The sequence below is a fragment of the Pholcus phalangioides genome, unplaced genomic scaffold, assembly GCF_987345545.1.
Source record: "Pholcus phalangioides strain wild (caught in Gottingen) unplaced genomic scaffold, Ppha-v1.0 ptg000008l_1, whole genome shotgun sequence".
Taxonomy (NCBI): domain Eukaryota; kingdom Metazoa; phylum Arthropoda; class Arachnida; order Araneae; family Pholcidae; genus Pholcus; species Pholcus phalangioides.
The window spans coordinates 49,820,567-49,841,147 of NW_028301601.1; the positions used below are offsets into that span (position 1 = coordinate 49,820,567).

General features: G+C 39.4%; 1 protein-coding gene across 7 annotated transcripts in view; it reads left to right on the plus strand.

The window, feature by feature from the left end:
* Positions 1–20,581, plus strand: part of LOC149084447 (IQ motif and SEC7 domain-containing protein 1-like) — a 425,974-nt gene that overhangs the window by 351,388 nt on the left and 54,005 nt on the right. Inside the window, exon 1 of one of the 7 annotated variants that reach the window (XM_089234845.1) lies at positions 6,220–6,290. The exons of the other annotated variants lie outside the window; for them this stretch is intronic. Coding sequence (XP_089090971.1) covers positions 6,235–6,290 — 56 coding nt within the window. The 5' untranslated portion in view covers positions 6,220–6,234. Of the gene's footprint in view, positions 1–6,219; positions 6,291–20,581 lie in introns of those variants that run through there. 7 annotated transcript variants of the gene reach the window in all.

Consider the following 20,581-nt stretch of genomic DNA (forward strand, 5'->3'; position numbering starts at 1 on the left):
CCTATTGCACGAATTTTCGTCTTTTGCTGTTGTCCGAATTTTTTGTTGGTTGTAACGGTTTGAATTTTGTCGGTTGCCATTGTCGTCGGAAATCGTTGTCGATGAATTATTTTTACGTGACCGAAATTTCATTATTTTTTTATTTATTGGGTGTATTTGAAGGAATCGACGTAACTGTGAATAACGACTTCACGCATCCTATCTGTGTGATGAATCGCCATGTAAATGTAAAGAAGAAAAACCAATCTGTAAGCCGTAATGAGAACTTACCCGTGGGTCGAAATGTGTGATGACACCCTATCGATACACAACTTATATTACTCGAGTTGGCCTCCCAACGTCATTTATTTTCGTGTTTTGTAGCTCCCCGTTACTTGTAGGGATGCCCCCCGTCCGTCTTCGGCGCCCCTTTCGCGCCTTACAACAACGGAACTTGTAACGAAATCATTTTCGAAGATAATTTCCTGCGGAAGCGTTTGCCTTTACTCTCTTCTACTTGCAGAGTTCCTTTCGTGATGTCCTGGCCCCCGGACGACGACGACGACGACTCCTGTTCTGCACCGGATCTTTTTAAAAGTCCCAACTTCCGATCACGTGGCAGTCCTCTCTTTTCGAGATCGATGATGCTTAATCTATGGAGCTAACTCGAAACAACTTGCAGGGCCTCCAGTCCTTGCCAAATAACAGTTGTGCAATTGTTGAAGTATTTCCTCCTCTCCATGACAATGACGGAAAGTTTCCGGATTCGGATTAATGTGACTCGGGAAAACTTTCTTGCATGTGTATTTGGTTTTCTCTGTACTATAATTTTTTTAGCAGTTTTTTTTTTATTGTTCATGATTAGTTGGGAGTAATTATGTAGATCGACGCCAATAGTCAGGTCCAACGTATTTACTCAGACACTTGATTTTTCGGACTCGAGTCGCACAACTGTATTCGTCCTACCATCTATTTTTTTCGTTGAGTTCCTGAGCTTGAGACAATACATCCTATATTTGGAATCCTCTCTATCATCCTATTCAAAATACTATCTATTGTCCCATTTGCAATCGTTATCTATCATTTTGCGTCAAGAATCGCATCATTCTTTTGATTTAGGATTCTAAACAGCCTAGAATCCTAGCTATTAAAAAATCTAGTGTTGTAATTAAAATCCTTTATATCAAACGTTTTATTTAGAATCCTATCATCTTAGAATTCTATCCGTTTTTTTTTAAATCGTGTCTATCATCTTTTCTATTTCGAATCCTATCTATCATCCTTTTTATTTAGAATCCTATCATCCTTTTTATTTAGAATCCTATCATCTTTTCTATTTAGAATCCTATCTATCATCCTTTTTATTTCGAATCCTATCATCCTTTTTATTTAGAATCCTATCATCCTTTTTATTTCGAATCCTATCTATCATCCTTTTTATTTCGAATCCTATCTATCATCCTTTTTATTTCGAATCCTATCTATCATCCTTTTTATTTCGAATCCTATCTATCATCCTGTTCAGTCCTTTACCTATCATCTCATTTTATAATATCTACCGTCCTATTCAGACTTCTATCACCCTTTTTATTTTCAATCCTATCAACCATTTTTTTTAGAATCCTATTCACTATAATTTTTGTTTAAATTTTATCTTTCTGTTTATAATATCTTCCGTCATTTTTATTTAGAACTCTGTTTATCATTCTTCTCTATCAACCTATTCAGAATACTATCCATTGCACACAAATTTATAATTTTACGCATATTTTTCGAAAAAAAGAAAAATGGTAGGGAAAAGGACATGCGCCATTTATGTAAGTTACCTCTACTTTATCGGATATTTTCTAGATATTAGGGAGTATTTCCAAACTACTGGACTGCCGCGTGGCAGTCCAATGGTTAGGGAGCTAGCTTCTGACTGTGCAGGTCTGGGTGCGAATCCCGGGTCGGGCATGGATGTCCACTAACAAATTCCCTGGACAGATCGTAACGATCTCTTGGGAATACGTGCTGATCACGTTATTTAAAAAAAAAAAATTATGCTGAGTCAGCATAATATTTAGACCTTGCTGGGGTGAACTCGGAAAGAAAAGTCACCTTGTCCCCGCCGGGACACACAAACCCAGAACCTCTTGCATACTGGACAAACATGCTACCATCTACACCACTAGAGAGACGACCCTGCTTTCCTTATTTCACGCACTGTGATGTGAAGCACTGAACTTGGGGCGTTAGTAGCCTCTCTTAACTTCAAGAAATGGCCCTCCAGGTGGGACGGTAAAGAAAGACTGTTTTTTTTTCCCTCAGCCCAAAGATATCAAGGAAACGGATATTTTCTGGATATTATGTTGAGGTGAACTCTGAAAATATCCGGAAAAATGTGTTTCTTTGATATCTTGATCTGAGAGGAAAAAACAGAAGTATCTCTCTCTCTCTACCCACCTGGGAGCTACTAATGCCTCTATTTCGGCGCCTCGCGCCACAGTGTGTGAAACAATGAAGGCATTTTCGGTCTCCAGTGGTATAGATGATAGCATTCTTGCCCGGTATGCAAGAGGGACTGCGTTCGTATCCCGGCAGAGGCAAGATGACTTTTCTTTCCGAGTTCATCCCACCATAATATCCAGGAAATATCTGCTTTGATATCTTAGATTGCTCATTTTCTCAGCCCATCTTTCTCTACCTTTAACATTAGGAAAAATATGTTCTAGGTTTTTTTTCCTCTGTCTTCAAATTAAAAGAATAATCTCAACATTTAATAGAAATTAAGAAAAGATTTTAAGAGATTAAAATCCTTTATTTATCATCATATTTAGATGCTAAAGATGCAACACTCCATTCAAGTTGTATTCAAAAATCATTAGCATGGTAACTTGAGTTTCAGTGCCAGAATTGTTATATGGGTGTTGTGTTGGACGCTCGTGGTCCAAGAGTGGTTGAAGATCCTCACTGAGAGGCGAATACTGGTTGGTGGACCGTCATCAAAGACTCTGGAGAACCAAAAAAAAACCGGTCTTTTTTTGTTTAGAAAAAACTAGGTCTTTTTTTTTTTACATCAGTTTTTACTAATGAGAATTTATTTCCTTCGTTTTATCGATATGGGCCGATAATTCATATTTATGCGCAATGATCCATAATCAAAATTCTAATTGAATTTGGCCTCGTTCAAAACCCAACACCATTAATGAATACGGCTGAGAGAGAATAAAAAACCGCAAAAAAAAAAAGTTATTTGAAAAAGAAAATGAACTTCATTGAATAAAACATTTTATGGCTACTCACAATCGAAAAAATGAAATTGCTCGTGTTATTGAATAAAACATGGTTGCTCACAATAGCCAATACCGAACTCGATTATTTCTACCAATAGATGGCCTTGGTTATTATTATACTCATGTAATGGCGCAATTCTTGGAAGAATAGTGCATTATCTCTCGCTAGAAAAATCCATTCAAAAAAAAGTTTTTAATTAGCCGCGCAACATGCAGATTAATTCGAATGGTCCTGGAACCATCTGTGCCTTTTTTTTCTATTTTGCTGTTCGTTTCGAGTCCCATTAACTTAGAGAAGCTTAATTCTTGTTTTTTGGGGCGTGTGCCTTGCACACCATGCCTTGGCTACACCTGAAGCTATTCAGAATAGATGGGAAAGGTGTTCTTGCGGGTCTTTATTTTATTTTTTTTTTTTTTTGCAATGGTGTTGTCCACGTGCGTGTGGGCAGAACAGTTCTCTAATATATACAGAATGGTTGTTTTTCAATATTTGACTTTATAAATCATCTACTGCACTTGCCAATTTTGTATTCTATATTACCCATTCTGAATTATGTATGTAATCGCTGTCGATGTTGTCGCTATCTCGGACTGGAGGGCTCATCTAGTAGGCGAACCTGCTGGATTCGAAAACGACGCGTAGGCGTGTTTTGAATTCTTTTTTCGTCTATCATAATTTCCGCTACAGTCGTAGTCAATTTGTGGGCCAAGAGAGAGTTATGTAATTGACAGCTTTTCCCCCTCTTTCAGTCATGTTTGTGACAGCATCGCTAGTTATAGCTTGTGGAGCTGTTTGTCTGAGATGTTTGTTTTATTTTATTCAGAGTTTAGATGCGTTTTATGGATCAGATGGATATGTGAATACTTCCATCTTGTGTTAAAATAACGTCTTATCTAAAGATTTTCCATCACCTCTGGGCCGTGGTCAGTGTCAGTCACCTCTGGTCAGTGGTTTTATTATCCGGATTGTCACAAATCGTTATCTGCTATCTACTAAACAGCTATCGCCTCTGATGAAGATATTGCCGTAATCACAATAGTTAATGCATGGAATTTTCAGCTGTACAGTCAGTGTTCCAATCTTCCACATTGCTAAAGAATTGACAGACGTGTCTAAACTTACATGGGAATTGTTCAAACTTCCGATTACTGTCATGATAGTGACGGCATCACTACTAAAACTCGTACGTGTGGAGCTGTCTGAGAAGTCGGTATTTATGATTTTTTTTTCTATGTGCATCCATTATTCGAGGGCTACATGCCCATTACAAATCAAGTGGACATGTGAATAGTCTAGATCTGATATAACAATATTATTTCTGCAACGTCCAATCCTAAGATCCAACGTCAATTCTTGTCTTCATCAGTGAATTCATTTTCCAGACTGACTCTCCCAAAAGCCAAAGTTTGAAAAGTCGGTATTCCGGTCTCCCAGTCGGTTAAAGGATTGACGGTCACGTGTCCAAATTTTCATAGGATTCGCAATTACCGCCTTAATCGTGACGGCATCCCTAGCTATGACTCGTATGTGTAGCTGTCACTATCTGTGAATCTTTTCCGTCCGTATCCACCATTCAATGTCTAGATGCTTTTATATGACGATGTGAATAGTCTAGATTTAACAAAATTTCTGTGACGTTCTTCATCTTGCTGAGCTTTGAGGCCACAAAGATATCGTGGCTACCGCTATGGTGAATCTATGGAATTGTTATGTTTATCGAAATTGTAAACAGTCAACAATCCATCTGTAAACGATAAGTTCTTATCTTCCAAACGGTTAGAAAACGAGGTTCTCTTGATGTATCTAAACTTCTATAGGACTCGCAATCCCCATCATTGTTGTGACGGCATCGCCAGCTGTAATTCGCTCGCATGTGTGGAGCTGTCGGTATCTATGAATCTACCGTTATCCATTGTTCAAAGTCTAGATGTCTTTATAGGATGATGCGAGTAGTCCAGTCCGATATAATAAGGTTTTTGCGACGTGCAATTCAAAGATCCAACATCATCTTCGATCCTCATCAGTGAGTTTACATTCACAAATCCGTTACTGACTTACAGTGCTGCTAACTTTGAGACAACACAGATACCGGGGCTATCGCTATGGTTAATTCCTGCATTTTTCCAGCAATAAGCACTATCCAAACTGAGAACAGGCAGCAGTCTGATGCAGAATCAAATCAAAACTTACGATGAGTTCTTCTCCAAACATTTCAAGTTCGATCTGTCAAACTGTTAAAGGATTCTCTTGACGGGCACGTATCCAAGATAGGACTCTCTCGAGTGTCTTCAAGTTGAGTATAAGGAGAGAAGGAAAAATGCTTTTGTGATCCGACTGTTAATGGCTTTTGATGGAGCTTCTTTTTCATTGTGTGTTTTAGCTCTTGGCACTTCTGTCCCAAAGCAATTCGAATTGATGTTCTCGAGAATAACAGGAGAGAGAGAAATGGTTATATTCTTTTTTGTTTTTCGTTGAATGTTTCATCCAATTGCCCGCACAGAAGTTATCAAGCTGGAAAGAAAATGATAGTTTTTGAAATGAAATTGTGGTCATTTATTCAATGGAGGTTTTGCAGCTCTTGAGCACATCCTAGACAGTGACGTTGCTCCTATTTATTTTTTATTTTTTCTATTCGAAGTGAAAAAAAAGAGCTTCTGTCCGACTGTGTAAGTGCTAAAACATTACTTTTTTTTTCTACGCCAAGCACGTCCTTACGCCACTGGAAACATCAGGGACGATGAATCATTCTCCTGTGTTATCATCGCTTTCTGAAGAATCGAGTGTTGTGTATGTGTATGCATGACTCGTGCTAAAATTAACCTTCTCCTGCTCGCGTCTATTCACTTTTATTGCGTAGGCGTAGGTAACTGATACTTTGCACGTGTTGGAAGGGTAAACAGTGTGGATGTTCGGATTCTTTTTTATTTTGACAATACTTTTTTTTTAAAAATTAATCTCGTTTGGATATTTATGTGAACTATGGATATAGCCATGGAAATGCGTTTGATCATGTTTGGAGTGGCGGTGTCGAAAACGTAAGTAAATAATCTTATCTGTGCATGTGTTAGTGGTTTTTATGTATAAGCCCTTATGTTTGCATTTTTTTAACATCAGGATTATGATCATCAAACGGGTGATAGAGAACTCTTAAACATGCTTCTTCGAATTTGACTATATGGGTGAGAGCGAGTCGTTTACTAGGCTCTAGAGCAGGCATCTTCAACCCATTGCTCGCGAGCACCCCGGTGTTGCTCCCTGAAATATCCAGAGTGCTCGTGTCCGATTCCGTGCGAGCACTTGGTCAACGTTCCAATTAAACAACTTGTGCAAATCGCATTCAAGGATTGAAATCCTGATTTCATGCATCCGTACGTCAATCTTGCGCAAAAGAGTGTTCTTTTGATGATGGGTGCAGGCAGTGCTCGCGACAAGAAAAAAGGTTATCTCTAGAGGCCCATTAGAAACTACAATCGCATATGATCATTTCTAATATCCTGGAATGAATTTCTCTTCAGAAGATCAATTTTTTGAAAAGTCAAGCCTAATGGTGCTCTCTATCGGTAATAAAAAATGTATTCTGATTACGGAATTTCAAGGTTTGTGATAAACAAGGCCTAAATAAGCCTCTGGAGCAGTGACTCCGAAACTTGCAACCCAAGATTGCTGAAAAGGGCTGTGAGACGTTTCTCGAATAAAGTTATAGTTATGCCTGCCCCCCTCTTCATATGGGTGGTTTTCACAGGGCTCCGACCTTGGGGCCCGAGACAAGTGCCGTCATTCTTTGTTTTTCTCATGATGTAACTTTTAAAGGGCCCGTGAAAAGTCTGGCTTGAGAGCCAGTCGAAGATATCAGCCTAGGAGCCCTTCTCCAGGATCTGGGGAGGCATGGTTATGTATACGATTCCCAGTCGGTACGTCGCAGCACTCTGACTCGTCGAGGTCAGAGCATGGATGTCATGACATGCTTAAAATTTCTGAGGGTGCCCCAAATGCACAACTTTTGGAAATCCCTTCTGTGTTCTTTAATCGAGATTTCCCAGCACATTAGGGTATGTAAGACGTTGACAAAGGTCCCTCAGTAAATCTCAATGAACAGCTGTAGTAAATAGTTGTGGAAATTATGGAATAAGTGTAAGATGTTGGATGCTGAGGTTGAAACAGACACCCCCCCCCCTAATAAATTATCGTTACCGACCTGCAAGACTGTAGGAGATCGGAAGGTATAATGGTCCACCCATAGTGGAGACAAATGAGCTCCCTTCCTTCAATTCTTAGTTTCAGTTTCACTGTTACTTGGCCTAAAGACTTTCTCAAGGCATCTGTGGAACATACCGCCCATTTGAAGGAAAATTGTCATGATTCGTAAAACACATCACATAGTTCCATTCTAACTCGTGATGGCTGAATGATGATAATAAACGCAGGATTTTAGCTTGTAGGAAAAATATCCTGTTTTAGAACAATGTGGGGGGGGGGGGGGGAAACGCCGATTGAACATTTTGCAACCAGTTGAATAGAAAAAAACTGAGTTGTCCCAAGTCAAAATGTCATAAGTCACTTTTTCAAAATTTCACGACGGCAAATTTGTAAACAATATTTTGCCAAAATGCGCGATATTGTGTATTTTTTGGCGAATTACAAATTTCCCTGAGTTGTTTCCTTATAAACTGAAGGAGAAAACAAAATTTTGCCACCACCGGAATGCGAACAGATGAATTTTTTGGAAAAAGTGACTTGTGACATTTTGCTATCTGAAAACAGATATATACACTGAAGTGCCAAAAGTCATGGGACCACACGATATTAAGAGGTATCCCATGACTTCTGGCACTTCAGCACTGAAGGCATAGACTTAAGATATAAATAGACCGCGCACGCTATTCATAAAACTTGTCGAACGTGAAGAAAAGATGAGCAGTATTGTCGGGGAAAGAACAGGTTCTGCGCTATTACATTTGGCGCGTTTTCGCAGAAGCTAGGATGTTGCTGTAACGAAATTTGACTCAATTCGATCAAGTTGATGAAAACTTTCCTTCATTTTTTCAATGAATTTCACTCATTTTTATGTGAAATATTTAGGGAGTATCAGATTTGAAAAAATAAATTCTATAAAATAAACAAATATTGGAAAACGGAATTTATTTATTTTCCATTAAGTGATAATTCTTAATAATTTCTTAACACATGGGTTTTTAAATTTTAATTGAATATATAATATTTGAAGGAAGTGAATATAAACAGTATAAATTTCATGAAATAAATTTTTTTGGCACAGTTTTTAATAGCTTTCTAAATATCTATACACACACAGGAAACAAAATATTGTATACAACAAATATATAATGTTTATGTTACTGTAAATTTGATAAATCCGTAGTGCGCGTTATCTTCAGAAATTATGCATAATAGTTGGTAAATATATGCATAATTACCAATATTTTTAGTAAGTTTGATGAATTTCGTAGCATTTATCACTTTTTACGAATGAATCGAATAATTCTCAAAATGAAGTTAGTAAGTTTAATGAATATGGAAAAAATCCATGCTGAAATATCACTTTATTTCAACAACTTAGTTCTGTCCGTATGAGATGCGTGCACTACACATATTTCGCCATAAAAATTAAATTAATAATAAATGCGAAGATAGAGAGAGATTTTTTTTCATCGGCTTAGTTCATGTTGGCTTTTGCTGTATTTATCAGCATATGCAAACATAACCGTTACGAAGAGGGGTAAAAATACTATTATTTTTAGAGGTTGTTATGCATTTTTATGCAAAACTGCAATTGTCTAGAGGGGGGGGGGAAGTTTTCCTCACATTCTATTTAAATAGAATATTTTTCATAAATTTCTCCATCTGAAAAGCATATTTTCTTCCAAGTTGAGCAAAACTCGAATGAACTCACTAGCTCGCCAAATCTCGCCAAATCTTGCGGAGACGTATATTTCAGTTAAAACTTCATAAAACTCACAATTTCAATCATTTATTGCCAAAAATTCTATTAAAACATTTAATAATGATTCATGCCATTTGAATTTTACTAAAACTTGGAACTTTAATTGAATTAAATCCAAAATGGAGTCGTTAGAAACTGAGATTACGTCAGAAATCCATTGCATCGTCAATTTAATATTCCAATTTTTAATTTATAAGAAGGGGAATAAGCAAAAAATTATTCCTTTGTGAAAGGATAATGTTCCTCCTTTCCTAAACCGTTCAGAACATCCGAAAGCTGCACACGTGGTGACCATTCTAATGAAAAATAAGACAGCACTTGGAGATCGTCATACGAACAGCCATAAGGAAAGCATTGCCAGCGAGATTCCCTGACCAGCCTTTCGACCGGAATCACGTGACTCCGGATCTTTGCTTCACATTGTAACCCCTCGCGCGCACTCTATAGTATTATTACTCTGTGACTGAAGGTGGTCATGGGAAGCCTCTTAATATCGTGTGGGACCTTCTTTAACCCGGCGAAGTGCAGCAATATTAAGAGTTATCTCATCACTTTCGGCACTTCAGTGTATATTCTATGCTGCATAACCTCTCGAAGTTTGTACCTACATTTCACCGAGAATATTTCGGCCGCATAGTATTCAGCATAGAAAAGCAAGCGCTAAAAGCTCTTGGACCGGTCTCAAGAATCGTTACACGTCACTTTTCCTGCTTTCAATTGCAATTCTTTTATTTCTTTTCGTGTCATGTGTTCGTTCGTGTGTTGGAAACCAGTCATCTTTCCTTTCACTATTTCCGCCAGTATTCAAAATGTTGTCCGAGATCAGATAAATCTGGCGCCAATGTATTCAAGTCTGCCGGCCAAAAAAAAAATAAAATAATAAATGACCGTTGGTGTTGCGTCAACTTGCCCAGAGCAGGAAACGTCGCTCCAAAAGTGTCCACGCTCAGGATATATGCTCTGATAGGTCAAGGAAGGGAGGGAAAAAAAATGGAGCGATTGTTAATGAGAAGGAAAACAATGTTATATAGAGCAAATATTTTTCTTTTTTGCTTTAATAATATCCGGCAGCTTCCTTGATACGTCGATACGCTTAATAGATGGTAATTTATATTTCAAATACAAGTCATTTCATCTCCGTGTTCTTTTACACTGGACATGTATGTTAATTTTGTTTTCTTGACAAAACTTTGAGGCTTTAATATTTTTAGTATACCCTGTATATAAAATTATTTCCATTCAAAGTGTAGGTTATTATCCCATAAATTAGTAAATAGCTCGGAAATTCATAAATTTAACGATTCCCTCCCAGTTTTTTTTAATGTAGTTTGCAAAAAAGTTGTTACGATTTTTTTTTTTTTTAAATCAAAAAATAGATTAACTTTTTGTCGATAGAGAGCGCTGCATAAAAGAAAACCTCCGAATTCCTTCGCAGAATCTTTCGTCAATCTCTTCAAGCTTCAGCTGGAGATTCGGAGCTGAGGTGAAACAACTTCACCCCAATAGTACTTTACCCACCAATGTCAACATCACAATAGAAACTTCATGTAGGTGCCAGTAACAATAATACTCAGAAATAAGCTATTAATCCATCCTGCATTTTATAGGATATTTATTTGCATATTTGCAGTGATTTGCTCTTCTGCAGCGCTCTCTAGCAACAAAAATTTGAACTTTTTTTTTTTTTTTCTGTACCCCAAAAAAAAATCCTTCCGTAAAAATAACTTTTTTCGCAAACCGCATTCAAATACATCAAGTCGTTTGATTTTTATGAATTTCTAAACTGTTTGCGAATTTATGGGACATCCTGTGCCATAGTGAATTAGAAATTCTTTGCTTTGTTTTTGAGTTCTGCAGGGCATCTGGAGTAATATCCAGTGAACTGCTACTCCAGGACAGTGCTGGACAAATATAGGATGGGCAAAAAGTCCGTAGAGACTTTAAAAATTCATAAAAACCGGAAAATCCGAAATAAAAAACGGTTTGCAGGGTTAGCGTCGCTAGGTCACGGGAATTTTTTTAAGACTGAAAAAAAGCCGATAGATGGCGCTGACGTACACAAGTCAAAGAAAAGATACGCAAATAACGAACTGAACGCTTCCAAATCGTTTATTACAGCAGTATTTGTTCCACATGATCACCATAGGGTATAACACATTGCAGGGGAGTCACAAATCCAGCAACGGCAAGTGCAGCAGGTCCGGATGTATACATGACACCTCTCGGCGGATCGCATCTTTCAGTTCCGACAGATTGGATGGACCGAATCAATACATCCAGGATTTCAAACATATCCCCATAACTAGACGTCTGCCGGTGTCAAATCTGGAGACCGAGGAGGCCATGGGAACCTGCAACGCCTGCTAATGATTTTGTCTTCCCCCGAACGTCTGTAGCAGGAATGCCTTCACCAGAGTACGTGGCACGACCTTCTCGCGAAGAAGTTACGTAACTCTACGCATTCACCGTTTCCACCCATTTACTGGGCACTGCGTTTCAAAGAACAGTCCTATGATGAACGATCCCATGAACCCGCACCATACTGTTACTTTTGGGAAATGCAATGGTGCAAACCATTTACTAGTTTTAAACCGGGATTTTTTCCTTCAACTGATATATCTGTTTGCTAGAAATATATTCAAATTCCGCTAAATACTAGTGATCAATAAAAAAATAAATATATATATATAATGCATTTTTAAGAATAAAATATTGAAATTTTCTTGCAGGAAAGTAATTTTTTCGAGAATTCCGTAACTTTTTTCTGAATCCAATATTGTTACTGAAAAATAATTCATCTCCAGACACGAATATCGAGTAGTTCCGAAACTAAGTGGGGTTAAAACTCGTACGTACAGCTACGCGGGACGGAAAGAGTCAATCTTTCTACGTCATGATTATGATGATAATAATAATACTGGACGTCAAGAGCCCTTCTCCACTGAAACTGATGGCCCCGAGGACAAGTTCAACATCAAAAACCAGCGGAGATCGGCACAAAGAGAGAGAATGACGTAAAATAATGAAAAAATAGGTCCCAGGATGCGCTTTATTTGAAGTCGGAACAGCGAGTTGCCCACTAATTGGAAAGCTTATGAGAGGAGTGAGAGACTCATTGTTATATATTGTGAAGCCTCTCTTCTAAGGCCAGAAATTGGGAATGAAAAAAAAAAGAGGCCGCGGCTCTTCGAAACTGAAGTTGACGTCGCACTTATGAGGAGGCAAAACTTTAATTAAGATGGACATTTTTAAGGCTCCGTGAACGCACTCCCCCTCCTTTTTCCTCTGGAAAAATATTTCACCGGCTTTCAAATGTTAAAAAAATCAAAAATATGTCCTTTTTGTAGGAATAAAATTTTATTTTGAATTAATGAAGTGTATCATAAAAATCTGGATACGTACGCAGTATCTTGATGGGATTTTGTGGCATTACTTTTACCCGTCGGTGCCGGCACGTACGATTGAAATACAGGGTGTGCCATAAATTTGTGAATAGTTTAAAAATGGGATCGAATTGAGTACTGTACTACTACTACTTAACCGTACATGCACCTCGTGCACGTTCCTTTGGAATTTCTAACGAATCGGAAACACAACGGAACGTGTCGTGTGAGTGTTTATGCGTGGCCCTAACGTATTTATGCTAGAGTTTTGCTTGTTTCTTGTTGTTGCTGGTGATGCCGTGTCTTTTTTTCATATTTTGAAGTAAAGATGATTCATGTTACGTGAGTATCATGTTGAAGGCAGTGCCGTCTTAACGCATGGGGCCCACCCGGGCCTCAGGAAAACAGGGCCTCACAAAAATGAGATCCGGTTAAAATTTTCTAGAATTTACAAGGTAGGGCCTCAGAAAAGCCACTTGGCCCGGGGTCCATGATTCTCTTAAGACTGCCCCGGTTGAAGGTCTGCCTGCTGTCTCCGGGAAGACTTTTTTCCAGAGCTTTCGAAATCTGCGTTATCCTTGAACTACCTAAATCTGCATGCATATTCCGTGGGCAAAGATCTTCCTTGAATTTCTGAAATCTGCGAGTATCGTCCCCAGAGGTTCTGAAATCTATGAGCATTTTTCTTAAAGTTTTTGAAGTCAGCAGAGCGTCGATCCCCGAGTTTCTGAAATTTACGAGCGTTGTCCTCAGAGCTTCTAAAATTTTCGACTGTCATCTCCTGACCTTAAAGAATCTGCATTTGTCACTTCCGCGAGATTCTAGGACAGTTTCCCAAACTTTTTGTTCCATCGCCTCCCTTCATTAGAAATTTCTTTCTCTCATCGACTCCCAAATGAAGTGAACCCATAGGATCCTATGTTAAGTCCCGCTGGAACCTTGCATCGCCCACTTTGGGAAACACTGTTCTAGGATCTGCATATATTGCTTCCATGTCCGGATCTTGAATCCTGCGAACTACACGGTCACAGAAGGCGCCAACTGAAGGGAAAGGGCTATTTTTTTTTTTTTATGAAAACGCCCTTTACTTACACTAGAATAATGTCCAGAACCAGCCCTGGTTGCTCCCCTGATCTTCTGACATCTGCGCTGTGCTACTAAAATCTGTGCATGCCCCTTAACGGAACTTCTAAAACCTCCAAGCACTTCTGCTCTAAACTCCAATTTTCTGCAAATGCTTACTCTGAGCTGAGCCTCCAAATGTTGTAAGCGCCTTCCCCTTTTTGTCTCAAGATAAACTTTCAAGAAAAGCTTGTTAAAATTATTTCGGAAATCTGGAAGTTCTTCCGTCTCGTGGTTTGACAATCACAGGTTCATTTCCTTAATTACATAGGACTTTTTTTTTCTAATGAGGTAGTCGATCTCGTATCCGTCCAAAAATCATGGAAGTCCCGGTTACTTTATTACCCCTTTTCCGGAACGAAAGAAAATCTTATCCTCATTACCGTCTTATCCGAAGTCTTGGATGATGATAATTACTAGAATGCGCTCGAGGGTTAGAGAGAGAAATGATGAGATTTAGTTGGTCGGATACACACATCCGGATGTGCAAACTAAATTATTCCTCGTGTGTGTGCATCGAAACCCGAGATACGAAAGATTGAATAACGTGATGTTTTGCACGCGTTTATACGGAATCACGCACGCATTGTGGAAACACGTAACCTAAATAAATTCCTTGAAAATTGACATTTGCACGTGCCTGTGTGCGTTGCATTCGCGTAATAAAAGCGCGCAGATGCATTCCCTGGCACACACTCGCACAACACGCTATTCGATCTGACTGTTATCGGTGATATTTGAATTGACGACTTCCGTGAATTTAGCTGCTATTAAATTAATGATGCCATTGATAGAATGTCCTGGAATTGGTGATATTCATTCGGTGATGATACGCTGGTTTTTAGCTAGACCACGGAGGTGGTCATTTCTCACCCCCTGAGAAAGTGCCTAGAACGTAGCTTTGATTCAGTTCTATTGAATTTAAATGCATAGATTCGAAGGCCACGAGATCATTTAGCTCAGTGATTCCTTAACCTTCTGTGTATCTATGAACCCTTTTTTGCCAATAAGATGAATTCAGGAGACCCTTTGCCAGTAAAATGAAAACCACGGACACCTTCAGGGAATAATATGCATTTAAGCATGCATTATTATATGCTGTATATGAGCGTGCAGACCCCCCCCCCCTTCCAAGAAACCACTACTACGAAGGTATTCAACTTTTCGCGAGTACTGCCCGTATCCGTCATCAAAAGAAGAGCACCCTTACGACAAGTTGAACATACGAATGCGTGAAGTGACGATGATTTCAATCCTCGAATACAATTCCTCCAACGTGTTTAATTGGAACGTTGATCAAGTGCTCACGATCACGAAATCGGACACGAGCATCGAACATTCTGGGTACTTCGGGGACCACTGTAGTGCTCGCGAGCAACGGGTGGAAGATGCCTGCACCACTATTTAATCGTGCATGCACCTCGTACGCATGGCTATACGGAATTTGATCAAGGACCACTGGTTTAGCTCAATGTTTGACAATCTTTATTGTCCGTCGCCCCGTTCATGCTATCTTCTCGTGCCCCCCCCCCCGTTTTGTGGAATTTATGCCCTCATCCAGCGTATAGCGAGACTTTTTCTATATATCTATACAGGTGGTCGGCTGAAGTTGGTTTTCTGTGGTTCCCAACTTCAAGGCGCAAATGCGAGCCGATCTCCCCGTTAAAAAGTCTCGCCACAGAGAGCAACAGTCCTACAACGATAAATCATTCAATCATAACACTTCACTCATAGTTAGAAAAACTGGTGGCAGATGGCAGCACTACACATAACAAACATTACAGAGAAACAAAAAACTTCGTCAGGTTTCACTACACGTACACGCTCATTCCCGAATGTACCGATTCGTTGGGGGTTCCGCGGGGGGGGGGGTGCATGTGTGGTGTAGCAGTAGTAGGTAGGGCCTCCAAAAAATGGCTCGGGGATCCATGATGCTCTTAAGTCAGCCACCTCTTTGGGTAATTTGCCTGTTGTGGCGTTGTATTTGTATATTGCCTTTATTTTTTTCAGTAAATTCATGATATTTATAAGGTCTGTCTTTGGACCCCTAAGCATGGCTCCCATATCCTGCAGCAGAACCCCTAAGATTTGATCTTTGTTGAGGCGCCCCCAGGCCAGAATTTAAATATCATATTGTGGGAGGGGGGGGGGCATATGGTCGTAGGTTGAAAACCAATGATATAAGCAATTCTAAAGTATTGCATAAATGATTCTGGTGAATATTTCGGACTTCCTAGTCTGTCTTCGAGCGGCCTGAATTAGGGGGGACCCATCCAGAATCGGGCACTGGTCGGGTTCCGTACTTTTGATCCATTGAAGAACCTTTGACTTTGAGGTTCTTCAATGGATCAAAAGTACGGGTAAAATAAAAGGGTAACCTAAAATAGAAAGGGTCCTCGCCGTGATACTTAGAACCAGGAATGATCGTGAATGTACGTCGTCACATCTGATTTTTCTGTATTCTTGATCTTCACTTGCCCCCCCCCCCCCCAGAATATCCCTGGACCGCCCCATGTTGAGAACTGCTATAGTCGTCTTTTTCGTGTCACCGAGATCACTAGTTATCGAAACGCATTGACTGAATGAAACGATTAATGATTGTATTTAAAGGTCATTCGTGCCCCCCTCCAAATGGACAAATGATCGATTATAAAGTATTGACCATCTTACCAGAACGTATTTTCTTGTCCGATACTAAATGACCAATAGCATGATCGGGTAATATTTTTGACACTAGATTTAATGGTCAGTTGCCAGGAAGATACTCAGGTCTATAAAGAGTGGCGTTAAGCGTCTCGTCGCCGGAGACACTCGAGTTAGTAATGGTGGTATCTTTCGAGCTTTTCCCATTAACGCATTAAAACCTACTCTAGTCACTCGACTGAAAGCTCTGCTCTACGTTTCAATGAATCTATATGGGTGATGGTGGGGTGCTCGTGTGTATGTGGCTAATCAAACATTTCCGAGTTTCTGTGTGCGTGTTTTATAGCAGTTGCGTAATTTTTCCCCCCTCTCTTCTGGTAGACGTTAAAAGCTTTTTAGATAAAAGCGTATGTTCTGGATAGCTTAGAATATATCGCATATAAAGGTCTGAAGCTGTGTTTGGTAGGAAATATCTTCCCTGGAAATTGTTCCTGGGTAAGTCTTTTTTTTTTTACACCAATGGCTACGAATTGTGACTGAGTCTTTGAACGTACGTCTTCGTAAAAATTAGGACCGCCCAACAGAGCGCCCGAGGATTTCAGTGGAGTGATGTTCTGAGTTAGCAAAAAGTTTCCATCATACTTCCTGGCTGGAAGTACAGTGAACTCTATAATCCGGCCATACGGTATTCCGGGCAGGGCCGGTTCTGAACATTTTTCCAATTTTATCCCAGCAAGTCGTGAAAATCTTCAACCGCATGGTTCCTAATTAGTCTACTGCAACTATCTTCCCCCCCCCCCCATATTTGCGCCGGGGCCCCCCAGACTGAAATCTTTAGTGGATCTTAGGCCAAGATTTAAATCAGAGGCCCATATGAAGTAAATTTATAGCTAGCTTCTTAAACGAAAGTCCATATCGGGGGATGGGGGGGGGGGTCCCAGGGATGAAGCCTTGTCAGCATTCGCCTTCTCTTCTATGTGCAGGTCATGACTTCAGCTTTTCTTTAGTGCCAAATAGTTCCAGCAAATTTTTCTGAGGGATCTAGACCTACATAACACGGGTATTTTAAGGGTTCTCCAAGGTCGAAAAGATTTAAAAAGCTTTTCGTGTAGTTTTCGTCGGCTTATTTCTCGGATTTATCACAAGTTTTGATCTTGACTGTGTGATTATTATCGCTCTTAACCCGAATAATCCTGTTCAGTTTCGGCGGCGGGTCCCTCCCCCCCATAATCAGGTACTAGAGAAATGTTAATTTGCGCCGGATCCATCGGTCAGTCTACTCACAACCGTGACCGCTCGTTTATAGACTAACAAGATTATAGTAACGTTTGTTTGACAACTTCCATTGTTTTTCGTGCTAATAATCGGGGGAATTATCATGCACGTCTGAACTTTCTTGTGATATCTCTCCGATTAATCTCTTTTGGTCAAGCGGTAATTTATGACTTGAGTCGGGACTCGCACGTCATCGATGCATTTAGTCGTCATTGTTTGACATTTTTTTAGTGTGCTGTCTCTTATCCGAGTTGTTTGCTGAGGCGTCATTTTTCGCAATTATGGGGTGTGCTGCTCGTGGACTTTGTTTGTTTACTGTCTATAATCGGCTAGAAAATATAGTGTTGTCAAGTCTTGATCGGTTAATGATGTTTAATCCCACTTGTCTTTGGTTTTCGTTATGCGAACACAACTTATGGGATTAAAAGAGCCCTTGCGCTAGACGTATATTTTATTCTAAAGTATTATGGTGTTGACCAAGTCCAAACTGCTGTCGAGATAACTGATATGCAGGGCCCGATTTCCACATGGGCAACATGAGCATTCGCCCAGGGCCCCGTGTATCAAGTGGGGTTGGGAAGCCCAAATTTATAATAGTAAATAATTTCGTTACAAACGACTTACTTCATGTGACGTGATTTCCACCTAAAAACATTCCCGTTTAAATAAACCCTGTTGCTGCATACATAATACGGCAAAGCTCACACACACATCCCAAAGATTCAGAAACCGTTGAAAAGTGAATGTCGAAAAAAGAATGGAAATGTGTACCTTTTTGTGAAAATAAGCTCCTCCAATAAACTTATCGTATTTGGCCAAGGCAAGAACTTAAGAAGTTTGTCTTATCAGATTGAGATATTTGGAAGATCCGATGAATGAATGGCTCGTGTGTTCAAATGGCGTTCATATCTGTTGCCGATCTCCTCTCGTCGATGCTCCCGGATGCTGCCCTGTGTCTCATTTCTATTCTCTAATCAAACAGTATGGAGTATCGCCTGTCCTAATTAGAACTTGAAGCCTAAATACAGTGACTGGAAAAATTAACCGTGATCAAAAGAACCATTTTTTTTTTTTACGAAACCAGAAGCAACATGATTCGAACTAGAAATCGCCGCAGATGTTATTCTGGTTGACGCAAACGTCCTATTCTTATTTTTTTAATTTCTCCAATATAATGTGTCTTTCTCGCATCTGGATTTTCTCAGTGGGTTAATGCTGACAAAGGAAATGCGAGAGCTACTGGTGCTGCTGCTGTGCGGCAATATGGCGGTAGATGATGGGGGAGATGGATAAGTTTTTATCTTTGTGTGGTGTCTTTTTAAGACGAAATGGACACCCATTGTAATTAAGGTTACCATTTATATAGTCTTTTTCTTTATTTTTCTACGTCTTGACAGCGTTCTTTATTTTCATTTTGAGCGGATGAGAACTTCCTCTTGTGCGTTTTGATTCAACTTTGGTCCATATTTAGAATCGACTTACGACCCGAATGTTTAGGGGTCTTTGTTCGGTTCTGTGAATGGTTTGTTTATTTTATTTTATTTTTTCGCGTGTGTTGTGCAGAGGATGCGTAGAGCTATAGAATGTCGTTTTTGTGTGTTTCTCTGTAGTATTTTTGGAATTATTATGCGGCATTCTTAATGTGTGAAGGAACTTACGGTCAAACTGAGTTGAGGCAACTGTCTTGATCATGTTGATAGCATTGAAATAAATTTTCATCCCTTTCAGATTGCTTCATGAATGTCATTAATAAAATCGAAGATAGCAATGGTTTTGACATCTTTGTGGGCTCACTGGGCAAAGACTTTCAAATTGCCCTCCATTTAGATGTTCTAGTTAGTCTATATTTTTTATAAAAAATGAAACGATATAAGAGATCAAGCTCCGGGCTAAAGCTCTTTCGGCCTCCCCTCGTGTTACCCATGTCTGTAATTAATCATGAAATTACTAGGAATGTAAAATAGTATCCATTCACACACACACATAAAATGAGCCTCATTTTGGCGTTTTTAATGACTTCATGACCGCAAGTTTCTAAAAGGATATAAAGTTGACTAAAACGCAAAAACCTTAGAACTCCCGGGGGGGGGGGACCATCTGGGTTGAATTCTTCCAGGCGGAGAAGCTTAGTGTTAGTAAGTGGCTTCAAACCGTGGGTTTTGGTCTATAAGTTTGTTTGTGTTTGCCTTATTCTGTGCCTAATGAATGAGATTTTCTGGAGCTAAGCAGCTAACGTGCGTCTAATTAATGAACTCAATATTTCTTCAATACCAGCCAGTGGCATCATCGGAAAATATTAGACGACGTCGGTAACAGAACGGCTTAATCTGTTCGCTGCTGTCAACTTCATCTCTGTTCTCAGATGGCAAGAGGTCACAAGTCACTTTTCCCAAAAAATTGAGTTGTTCGCATTCTGGAGTCTCGTTCGTCAAAATTTTGGAAGGTGACAAAATTTCGTCCATCTCTTTCGCTTTATGAGAAACCAACGGAGGCAAATTGCAATAAAGTCAAAAAGCTACAGTATCACATTTTTGCAAAATATTGTTTACAAATTTGCCCTCGTGAAATTTTTAAAGAGTAATTTGTTACATTTTGCCATCTGATCACACATCTAATATCTCCTGATGATCCAATCTCTGGTGCTGCCATTTAGCCCGAGAGAATGGGTTATTAATTGAGATTATTCTTTTTTTTATGGGTTATTCATTTTGGATTGGTTTTCCCAAAGAATGTCTTATTCATTGAACGACGGCCGCGAAAATTTAATCAGAAACTATCTTAAGTTTCACATTTAAGATAGTTTAGATAGTTAAACATTTTCATTTTAAGGTAATTTCTTCCTTCAGAAAACCGGCCCTATAGAGAGATAACCCCTAAATAGAAGATATTTACTCCGTAAGAAGATTTACTTCGGACAAAAACCAATTCTCACTATTGGAATGTG